The sequence below is a fragment of the Agelaius phoeniceus genome, chromosome Z (assembly GCF_051311805.1).
Source record: "Agelaius phoeniceus isolate bAgePho1 chromosome Z, bAgePho1.hap1, whole genome shotgun sequence".
NCBI classification, from domain to species: domain Eukaryota; kingdom Metazoa; phylum Chordata; class Aves; order Passeriformes; family Icteridae; genus Agelaius; species Agelaius phoeniceus.
In genome coordinates, this window is record NC_135303.1 from 62,915,641 (window position 1) to 62,927,866 (window position 12,226).

A 12,226-nucleotide genomic window follows, 5' to 3' on the forward strand; every position below is an offset into this window, starting at 1 on the left:
ATATGAAAGAACTCCACATTTATTCAGGTCAGATTAGATTTATTTTTTATTGCATTTAGTTAATTGTTTAACATTATTATGGTCTTTATGTTATTATAACCTCCAAAGTGGACTGTATATACATATAATATAAGCACTACTTGTGGTCCATTCCAGTAATATTTTAATCAGAGGTTCTTGAAACAGAAATTATTATCTTTAAGAGGAAATCATGGCAGAAATCTTGATTGAATTAACATCTGGAAACTGTAATGGAAAGTATAATGGAGAATGTTAACCCTGTAGTATGCTTGCAGAATTTTCCTTTGCTGTTTTATTGCATTTGAACAGATAAATACATTATACTTCCTGTAGATAGAGAGGGAACTGTTGACTGTATAATGTATTTGATAGTCTAGCTATGGTGACGAGAAAACTGCTAGCAGTAGTGAAATCACTTAAAAGTGTGATGCTTCAGGAAGGTGGTCCTGCAACAAAGATGGATCTGAATCTCACAATAGATTCTTATGGTGCTTCTCACGTAATTTTCTTCAAAACTTAGCCTTGAGCAGTTTTTTAGGTCTCACTTCATGTTTCAGTGGAAAGGCATTTATATTATAACTTCTGTCAGCAAATGGATAACAGATTTCCTCAGGAGTAGTAAATGGGAGTGTGGGGTAGACCTGCTTTATTCCACTCATATACAAAGATTTCTTATCTGAGGAAGCAGCCATGTGGGCATCCTGTTAACTTCTACAAGTACAACCACCTTGTCTGTGTTCTGGGCAATGGAAAAAATTTTGGCTTCCCTGGTTGAGGCACTTAGTGGACAAAGGCAGAGTGTTGCCTCTTGGTTTTGTGAAACCAAGTGCTGAATTTTAACTCACAGCAACTGCTGGATGGTATGGTGAAGGGAAAAGTGTTCCTCCATTTCCTGCTCATGTGGGCACCTAGACAGAGGTTGCTTTGCAGCCTGCTAGGATGTTCTGCAAAAAAAAACCAGTGGATGGTTTCCGTGGCAGAAGCTAAGCTCTGCAATACTCAGAGAGGTCCTTTCTGAGTAGGCTGGAGAAGGCTAACAGGAAGACCTTGCTCTTCTGGGCAGTTAGTCTTGCTTGGCTTCATACTGCGGGAAGTGCTGGGGAGCTACAAAGCAGAGTGTGGCTCATAGGACAGATGAAAGTCCAGCTAAATTTGCCATAAATGTAAAGGGGGTGGTGGGAATATTGGGTAGACAGCCATATGCATGTAGCTTAGCAGAGCTTGTGTTGTGTGTTTGGTTATTCACAGTTGTGTCACAGCTTGGAAGCTCTTGTTCTTGGAGCTCTGTGCTGTGACTAGGGCTGTTTTCCTCAATAGCTTTCATTCAGTTTTCTTCCTTTGTCTTCAGTAAGCCCCTGATGATGGTACCTGGACTGGGGATGGCCCAAGATAGAGTTGCATCCACCTGCAGTATGATAATGTTATTTTCTAAACTACTACCAGAACTCATCAAGCCTTGAAAAGAATGTCTTAGGAAATGCCAGCAAACAGAGGGAATGGGCCAGTGCAGCCAGACTCTGCCCAGTGTGTGTGCTTAGACCAGGACTTCAACCACCTCCAAGGTGGGGAAGAGGTGGCTGTTCCAGTCCTGCAGGCAGACAGTGTGTGGCTGTCTTGGTCCCCCCAGGTGCTCTGCTGCCTGTGCAACATCCCTGGCAGAAGGCTTGGTGTGAGCTTTGAGACAAGGGGCTTTGAAACTCCTGTGGGATATGCACAGTGTTAACATGGGTGATGTATTACTCCCTCAGGATTCATAAGTAGTACTGACAAATTTCTTGCAGTCTGCATTTTTGTCATGGTCATAATACAAGGTGGGAGGCTTGAAATGTTTAAATAAACACCTATATTGAACTGTTAGGTCATATGGCAACAATGGTCATATTAGGAACTTGCTACAACTTATTTTTATTGAGCAGTTTCCATAAAAATCAAGATCTCTGTCTTGGATTTGAAGTATCAGATAAAAACTTTGTTGCAAATACTAATTTGCTTTTTGTCAGAACTGACTTGTTTCCTTCACCCATTGTAGTCACTAGAGGGCTGGCAACTTTAAAACAAAGCAAAAAGTCAAAACTGTATTTATCCAATTATTGAAATGCACTATAAATCTTCAGAAAGATAACCTGGAGCCTGTGTGTTTAGCCTTTGCCACAGAAATTTTTTAAATAGAGTGTTGACCTCAAACAAAATTTATAATCTTTGAGTTAGTGCTCTATCTTTTTGAAGCCACTAAACGCTGTAAATCCCATGTAACAGGACGGCAAAGAACTGTGCATTGTAAAACATATATTCAGACAGATCCCAAGCAAACAAATCTGACTGGGTCTTTATTTTTTACTACTAGTTCTTATTTTTATAAATCCACATACTTGGAGGCAATTTGCTTTGTGTCCATTATTTCAGCATTTACTCATTAACATCACTGAAATCCAAAGAGGAAGGAACAAAAAATGCATTTTAAAACAAATTGTGAAGGAAGATGAAGAATAAGTTGAAACAATTAAGCCACTTAAATGAAATTCTGGTATTGAATTTTTATTTTCTTTTTGGAACATATTCTTTTCATTATATCATCTTGGAAAAATCTTTCATGCATAACAAGGTTTAAGTTTTTTGTGAGTGCTTCAAGATTTGTGGTCTAACTGTGATTTTCAAATTTCAAAAAGGTTTTTATTTTCCTTCAATAGCAGATTTTTTTTGTAATAGTCAATAGAATTAAAACAATAAAAAAAATTAAACATATTAGCTGATCTTAAATTTTTGAAAACAGCAATTTTAAAAAAAGATTTTCTGAAAAGTTAAGACTCTGCAGATTTTTAGGTGTTCTTCGAGAATACACCCAACTGAAGTAAAAAAACAACAGCCTTATTGAAAAGTATTTATACTTCAGACATTGAAAGCATTAAGATATTTATTGTATTTTCTTCATGAAATAAGATTAGTCCTTCTCCTTTGGGAATATGGTCTTTATTGAGACAAGCAGGTCAAGAACTATTTCCACTTTTTTGTGTGTGTAAAACATAGCACCTGAAATTAATTGCTAGGAGTTAAAATAATAAATTAGCAAGTTTAGTGAGGTAAGTATTTTCAAACAGAAGTAAATTACAGAAGCTGTTTGTATTTTTTTACTGTGAAAGATCTGAGAAACTTGTCCCCTGGTATTCACAAAATAAGTTGACCACTTTTCAGCGACTGAAATGATCATAAAAGCTGCCAAATGAAATGTAATTATGTCATGAACATTGGAAATAGATTAAAAAGGTCAATTTTCCTCTTTACACCTGATGCCATAAAAGCACATCTGCCTGTCCAGGGAGAGAGCTGTGAAGAAATGGGCCAAAAGATATAGAAGGAAGAAAACTTTTTGCCTCCACAATACACATGTTGAAGGGCTTCAGATGTGTTATCAGGAAGCTTGTTAGCCTAATCCCAGAATATAATTCGAAATAAGCACTTATGTTTGAGATAAACACTGGAAAAGCTCAATACAATGAAATGCAGAGGAAGGGTGGGTTTGCATGCTGTATGTCCAGTGCTGGTATTAGCTCTTTGGCAGTGATGCTGACTTGATGATGCTGTTTTTCTTTTGAATAAATGTGACAAAACTTTCTCTGAAGTCATAGAATCATATAGCTTACGATAGTTTGGTTTGGACTTCTGGGCTGCCAGAACCACATCTAAGGAAAGGGCTGCTCAGGCTACTGGGTACTGAACACAGCAGATGAGACCCATCTTTGAGTATCCATCCATCTTGCAAGTACTACTGATTGGTGCCTGGTGAACCTGTGAATGCCATTGGGACTTCAGCTCCTTAGTGACAGAATTCTTTTAAAATGATGACAAGTTCCTAGTCATTGAATCATCCTTGAAAATACTTTTTTTCTCAGAGGCTTGTTTTAAAAAATATGGTACTTGCTGTTACCCTCAACTCATGGCTACCCTTAGCTGCAAGTGTTTAGATGATTGGATCCTGTGTTAACTGGTGTTTCTGAAACTGACATTCTTAGGGAATTTTTTTTTTAAAGCAATTTTTTTGAACATAAAAATCCTCTGTTCTTATGGGCATCCTTAAATCTAAGAGGCCCATCTTGGGATGGTGACAAGATAAACTGATGTGTTGTAAGAGGGGAGGAAATCTCACAGGATGCTGAACCACTGAATCTTTATGCTGTATTCTTGAAAAAAGAACACCTGTACCCTGTGGTATATTTCACTTGCTCTTAAATGATATCCATTGCACTGTGTAGTGTCATTTGCATGGTTTAGTTGTGTTTTCTCTATATATTTGCATATGACATTTTTGGAGGTTTTCATAAACAAACAGACCACTTAGTGTAACTCAGGAATCATGCAACTTGCTACTGAGTTCAACACAATTATTTTTCTTTCAAACAACTCATACTTTCACAAAGAAAACTAGGAAGTAGAATCTCAAGTTACATTCACAAATTTTCCTTCCAGTTTTATCTTAAGTAGTGCTATTATTAATGAATATTAGCTGGACCTTGACTCAAATTCATTGTATACATGTTTAATATATGTTTTTTTTTTTTTTCTCTCTCTTTCCCTCCTTGTCTCTTTCCCCTTTTCAACAGTCCTGGTACCTGGGCTAGCTTGGTTCCTTTTCAAGTATCAAATAGGACACCGATCCTGCCGACAAATGTCCCAAATTATGGTTTGAACATAATTGGAGAGCCTTTCCTTCAAGCAGAAACAAGCAACTGAGGGAAAAAAATTAAAAGCAAAATTAAAAAAAAAAGAAAAAAGGGAAAAGAGAAGAAGACAGTATGAGAAAAGAACCTGAAGAAAGAAGAACAAAAATAGACCAGCAATTGCAGCTCTTACAATCACTAATTCTCTTATGGTTGAAACTGAAATGATATACAAAGGGTCGATGATATTTCACTGATGAGTAGAATGCAGCTCCTCCTTAGTAGCCTTTGTTATATGAAGTCCGCTGGGAAATAGATGTTCTGTCTCTGACAATATATTTTAACTGACTTTCTAGATGCCTTAATATTTGCATGATAAGCTAGTTCTGTTGGTTTAGTATTCTTGTTGTTTACGCATGAGATCACTATTCCTGGTTATCTCACAAAACAAAGGCTAGGCAGCGGAGCTGCAGGAGGACAAGGGCCGTGAGCCAGACATTTTCTCAACAGTCTGATTTCTAAATGTTTTAAAAATAAGCTCTGTAGCCTTTAGTTATCAGTATGGATTTATTAAACTTTGGCCCTTAATTCAGCCTTTTTCTAGTGTGTTATGCAGTTAAAATTTTCAATCAGTATGAACACACGGGCTCTATGGAAGAAATGCCTCTACGCAGGTAAAAGTGTTATCTTCTCATGCAACAGTAAAAAAAGAAAAAAAGTGACGTTTTCCCCAGTAAAGAAACACTTACAGAGGCAAGTGCAATTTAAAAATCATATCTAAGAGGTCATCACTATAAGTCCTTCAGCCCTTGGACTCTAAATTGAGGGGATTAAAAATAAAAAATTACTTTGAACAAACTTATTTTTCCCCTCAGTTTTTGAGGGCATTAAAAGGCATTAAGTCAAGACAAATCACGTCCTTGAGAATAAGAAATCAATGGAAACACAGCACTTATGTTGGTTTAGCTGCTGCCTCCACAGAGGGGTAGGATTTATTTATTTAAAGTTACTTGTTGCATCAAGAACCCATAGGGTTTACATGTTTCTGTAAAATCTACATCATAGAGACAAAGACATAGGCAAATCCATGTCACAAGGGCAAAGCTTACCGTTTACAAACTGGTAATACCAGGATGGGGATATGTTGTATTTAAATAATGCACTCTTAATGTAAGTCTAATTACAGGGTGCTGTAAACTTGCATGGTGCTTTCAGAAGTTAGCCTTGTTCAACAATTTTCACATATTGACAGAAATATAATGTGCATGGGCAGACATTTTGCCTCTATGTCTCTTTAAAAATTTAAAATACTCTTTCCAGTAATCCTAATTTGCACGAAGATATAATGTCCACATTACGTGCCTTGCCTTGAAATCTAAAAAATGGAAAAAAAGAAAAAAAGAAAAAAAACTACAAAAAAATTGACATCACTACACTTGTTTTGCTGCATTTATTATAATTTTAAATCTTTACCATTTTTATGAAAAAATATTTTGTACTCCAGATGCGAAAAATGTGTGACATCATGGATTTTTTAGACAGTTATACCTTTATCTCACATTTATAGAGCATATCATGGCTGTGTATAGTTGCCGCTTAAGAATTGTAATCGACCAGCAATATTTTCAGTATTTTGGTGTTTTTTCTATTAACCTTTCATGTTTTTCATCTTCCAATTAATATTGGGGGGAGGGGATACAAATTTATACGAATTATGCAATACCAAGTTTTGCCTATGTAGGTAGTGCTTTTAGCTGTATTGGTTATTATAGGTAAGTACACAGATTTAAAAAAAAAAATAATGTATGCTTTTTTTGTTTGTTTTAATTGACCAAAGTGGGTACTGCTATTTTTGCAGTGTGATGAGGTCCTTTTCTGTACTGAGAGGTGGACAGGGGATTTTTTTTTATACATACATATATATATATTCTGGGGTGGGGGGGAGGATTTTTAACACTTTACAGTGTAGCTGTGAAGCAGTGCACCCTTAGCCAGGCAAGGGCTGCAAAGCAACTGTTCTGCCTACTGTGACAAACTTTCAAATAGGTTCCCTCTTTTTAACTTCCCACCTGGGGTGCAAGCTGAAATCATTTCTGGATTTTAAAAATAAATAATGAATTCTGTTGGAGGCAGACTTGACTTGAGGAAATTGTTTTACTTCAAGGTTTTTTTCATGAGAAAGAGAGACAGACAGAGAAAGAGGTCAAGACCCACAGTGAGATGAAGTCTTTTCCATTCTGGCAAAGATAATGCATCCTGAAGTGTTCATGTTAGAAAATGTTTTTAGCTCAGAATGACAATGATGTTTGCTTTGTCTAGGAAATTCAAGTACAGGGCCAAAATCTTTGCTGACATAATTCCATTGACTCCAGTAGACTCTAGAGATGCTCAAGCAGAGAATTTGCCCCCCTGATTCTGCTTGACTTTTTTCCTGTACATAATTTTTTTTATATTCCACTCCCCTCTTGCCCCAGCAATTCAAATTCAGCATTTGAATTACAATTTTCAGCCTGGTTGGGGTATGTCAGAAATTTGCAGTCTTCTCATAGAGATCAGATGGAGATCTCTGGGGTGCAGTGGAGAAGGAGTTTCTTTACGCAAGGAATTAGACCATGGTAATAAAAGTGCATTTCCAGTAAGATCTCATTTTGCAGACCAATAATGGGCATGTTGCTGGTGATCTCTCACACACAGGGGATCTCTGCAATGTAGGGCTCAACACAGGGTGACTCTTCCTTTAAAGCACAGACTTCTACTAGGGTGAAAGCAGAGGAGCGTATAGTCATGTGGATGGGAAAATTCGTCCCTTTGCAGTTGTCTCTGTGTTTGGGAGGTTTTCCTACCCTGGAACAGTGCCAGAGGCACAATTCCAGCAGCAGCCACCCCAATGAGCCCTGGGCAGGGTGTACCACCATCAGTCCCTTCTGGCTCCAGCTGTGGTTAAGAGCAGTAGCGGTGCCACATCCCCATGTGTCCACAAGAACAGAGTGTGTAGGCAGAGCTTGAATGGCTACAGAGATGGGAATTGTAGGAAAATAAACTTTGAGATTTAGCTAAACTGGAAAAAAAAAAAAAAAAGAAACAGATAAGACACAGACACAAAAAGAAATGTGGGGTTCTTTGGTTCTCTTTCAGAACCCTTCAGTAAGTAAATTTATTTGCTAAGATTTGCTAAGCACATGGCAAAGTCTGCTAGACCCAATCACAATGTGCCTCAGGCCTTGGCCTGGTAAAACAAAGTATGTGTTGTCCTTTACACGTCATGATACAGAGTAGTCTGGGAGCAGAACTGTGCTGAGGGCATATCCTTGATTAGTTCCATTAAAAAGGTAGTCCCTGGAAGCTTTTAATACCACACTGGGACAAAACTGGAACAAGTTCAGGCTTCAACATGAAATATCCAGAATGGTAATTGCCTTTTGTAGGTAGAAAGATGCCCTTAACAGAGGTTTTTTTCTATTTGGCCTCCTGTATGAAAAAATCTGAGCTTAAAGATGCAATTTTTTAGAGAAGTAAACTCCTTCTTTAAACTGGGTTATTCAACAACTGTGGGTTTTTGTCACCTGCCTCTCTAATAGAAAAGCCTTCTTGGAAGATAATGAGCTTTTCATTTACTGTATGCTTGGTTTTAGTTTGGTTTTGTTGGTTGCTTTTTTTTTTAAGCTCAGCAGTCAAAAGATTAAGATAAGATTGAGAACTCAAATCCAGTCTCTGGCCTCCTCCTTCACCAGGAAGTGTATTCTGACTAAATTGAGCCACCCCGTTCTATGTGCACTGTTCTGCCTTTATTAAGTTGCTTTGCAGCCCTGGCCTCATGGCTGTGCCACTGAAGTGTGTTTCCCCTGGAGTGACATGAACGCTTGAGGCTTGACTAAGGAAAAAAAAGGCAGTGAAGGAGACTGTACATAAAGACATGGCAAAAATATTAATTATAGCAATATAGTTGTGGGGTGATGTTCAGGTGGGCAGCTCCATTGAAAATATGTGAATGAGTTTGTGAAGCTGCAAGTAGCAAGAAGAAAGGATGATCTTCTGACTAAACCGCCTACCTTGTAGACAGTAATTTGTACACTGTATAGTTTTGTTAAGAATTTTTTTTTAATTAAAATACCCTTGTTTGTAAAGCTAACTTTTTAACAATTATAATGGAAATTTGTTTCCATTTTTAAACAAGAATATTCTTTGTTTAGAAACTGGACTTGGGTTAAAACTCTCCAGTTTCTTAATTTATGTATTAAAAAAAAAATCTGTCCATGTTAGGAGTTATTTCGCATATTCCTGTGCTTGAAAAGCATAGGTTACTAATTCTTTAAAAATGTAAATGGAGAAAATTATATTTTATGAAGGTTATTTTGTTGTATTTAGTATTGGAAAAGTTGGTTTTCAGAGCATTTCAAAATGTTGGAAGCACCACTGTCTTTTTTTTATTAGTATATATGGCCTTTAGCAAAAGTTTTTGTGATTGTTACATGATGGTATTTAAGATTAGGTTCACAGAGCTATTCAGGATAGGCAGAGAGCTAAAACAGTACTTAAGTCTCACACAGCTGTGTCCTCAGGGAGCAGAATTTTGGATTTGCAACTTGTAGCTTCATAAGGACTTAATGAAAGAGATTGCACAAAGACATCTGTGACACCGGAGTGTGTTCTGTACCTAGACCTAAATTATATGTACTGTGTGAGATTATGAAGGCTGCAGAAAGTTTTCCCATATTCAGTGTACAGTTTTCACTTTTAATGAAAAAACTCTCTAATGTTGCTGGCAGTAAGGCCCCAAGCATGACATCCTTTATGGTTTACATGATCCTGTCAAGGTCTTTTGCTAAAGTTAACCAGCTGTATGCTCCTGGATTTTTTATTGGGTTTCTATACAAAACTTTAGGGGAAAAAAAAAAGAGAGTAAAATCCCATGCCAGCTAATCAAGTTAAACAGTAAAGGCTCAAAGCTGAATGTTCTTCTCCATGCTGAAGGAGCCAAAAACCGCCTCCTTCTTATTTGCACTTTCTGCTAGTTCCCCAGTTTTATTAATTCCTCAAAATTGTGTGGGTGTGGTGGAGCACTGCAGTTGGAGGATAACATGGACCACTGATTTTGCCCTTTAAACCTGCACAATGACCTTTGCATCAGCCAAACTTATTGCCATGACAACTCTTTGTACTGTTTCCATGCCACAGCTCTGTTGGTCACGTTGTCAATAGTAAAGGGGACAAGTTGGAGACGGTCAATTTTTACATTTTTTTTGTCGCAATTTTTTCTTCGATGGTTGTAAGTAGTTGTTTGGTTTTTTTTTTTTTATGATAAAAGGGTTCACTAGTTAGTACTCTTTAGAAATATCTGTGTGTTGCAATTCAGATGTATGTTGAATTTGTGAAAAGGGCTTCAGTGCCACTAGCATCATGAATAGAATAAGCCTTTGATACTTTAATTGCATGATACCGTAACAGTAAAACAAAAGGTGGCCTAAATAAATGGAGAGCAGTGTGAGCTAGTGACACTAAAGCTAGTCTTTGTATTACTGTATTTTTGACAGAATGATTTTGAAAACTGTGCTACAGGGACTGATGTGGCAAATGTATCTCTATATGCAGAAGGAAGTTTTTTAAGAAGTATGGCTTATTATGCATTTTTCATTGAGGGCATTGAAGTTGCATGGACTGATAGAAGTTGATGCAAAATGAGAAAGAAACAAAAACCAGCAAAATGTTTACCAAAAACTCAAACAAATGAGCAGTGCCTGTTCAATTTCACAGTCTCTGTTGAGTTCAGTTGTAAATATGTTTCAGATAACATTTTCTTCAAAAATAATCTCTACAACATTGTAGAATGTGAGGGGTTCCTCTGTCCCAGGCATAGGCTTCTAAAGAGCTGCATTAGATTATGTCTTCATCAAGCTGTTAATTTGTGCTTATATCATATAGAACTTTTAGTAATCTGGGAAGAGGCACCCCATCTCAATGATATTTCTCTGAGAAAACTTTTGTAGGGCTGTGTGTTTCTTTAGATACATTTAGTACAACTGTAGGTGACAAGTAGTCAGTTATTGCTTGCTAGCTACATACCAGGGTTGATCCATTTTAAAACTTTTGGCATTTTTTCCCATACTGTAGGCCATAAATCCTGAAGGTTACATTTTAATTAAAAAGAAGGTGCCTACAGAGTCTTTGTGTAATGAACCTTCACTAGTAGGATGCATTACAGTACAGCTACTTAATTTTGGAATTAGAGCCCTCTGGCATCAGACCTGATTTTAGCCTGAGTGTTAACAAAGGTTTTTATTGTGCCTGGTTGGAGGATAAAGTGTTCTTTCTGGTACTTTTTTTTTTTAGGTTACAAATGAACTCAACTGCCACAAGTTTTAAACTGGTGTAAATCAAGCTTGACTTAATGTGATTGTTACTGTTATATCCAGCCTATACTGCTAGCAGCTGCTCATACTGCAGTCAATTACTGGAAGCGGATATATTTCCTATGCAAAAACTGTTTAAACAATAAAAATGAGCTATGCTACAGACCTGGCCTTATGTTTTCTTTTCTGTCTCTAAAAGTCATAATTGGGAATATTTTAGCAACAAACCTAAAACCTTGTAGCCTGATAGCATGGCAAAACTTATGGAATTCTGTGTATGTCTAGTTTAGATTTACATATTTGTTTGCGCACATTTGGGCTTAACTTACACTGAAAATGGAGGAAAACAAGAGCAAAAGGAGATGCAATCAGGTAATCAGCTCAATTTAAATTTTACATTTAGTTTTCATCATATTCAACCAACACTAGTAACTATAGAGGTGATCTTGATGCCAAACCGATTTTTTTCTTTTATATACTCTTCAGAAATATATGTAGCTCTGTAGCTTATAATGGTATAACTATATAGATTTGTGCTAGTAGTTTCCCATCCTGTTTGACAGAAAGACAAACTACATTCCTAGGCCCCTATCCTATCTTCCTTCTTCTGAGAACGAAGGTCAAGACATTGTCCCATAAACAACTAGCAAGGAAGGGAGGCTTCTGAAGAGGGTAGAACCAAAAGGGGGAATTACCTCAACACCTCTGTTTCTAATTGGGGATTCTTGTCAATTATGCTAATTTTCTAAACTTATAAAACTGTATTTCCTCTGTGTCACGTGTGCATTTTCAGCATATTTTTGGCATTTACTTCAGCATGTTGTGCACCTGAGGGGGCCCTTCATAAAAGGTAACTGCATTTTTATCACCTAATTGTATCTAGCTCATGATTTCAGGGATCAGAAAAAGGCATCAATCTGAACTGCATCTCCTGTGATGTAAAATTAGGCATGATAGCAGAAGGTCAGGAGACCTCTGTTTTGTTTTAATGTCATTGATTTGTGACAGACAGTCAATCCTTGATTTCTTAACCATCTTCATGATTACATTTTTGTTGAATAAAAACAGGAAGATCCGATCTTCCCAAAATTCTTCCTGAAACCAGGAATCTTTACGTTAGGTCAAGATCTTTCAACTCAACAAAAGAACTATTTTTCATAAGCATGAATCAGATGTACATATGGGATGTTTCATTCAGTTCATGTT

General features: G+C 37.0%; 1 protein-coding gene across 10 annotated transcripts in view; it reads left to right on the top strand.

Moving 5' to 3' along the window:
• NFIB (nuclear factor I B) overlaps positions 1–11,183 on the top strand; it is a 170,657-nt gene extending 159,474 nt beyond the window's left edge. For all 10 annotated transcript variants that reach the window (XM_077171104.1, XM_077171107.1, XM_077171105.1 and 7 more), the window contains one exon: positions 4,617–11,183. In XM_077171104.1, coding sequence (XP_077027219.1) covers positions 4,617–4,746 — 130 coding nt within the window. In that variant the 3' untranslated portion in view covers positions 4,747–11,183. The remainder of the gene's footprint in view (positions 1–4,616) is intronic.
• Positions 11,184–12,226: the final 1,043 nt, after the last annotated feature.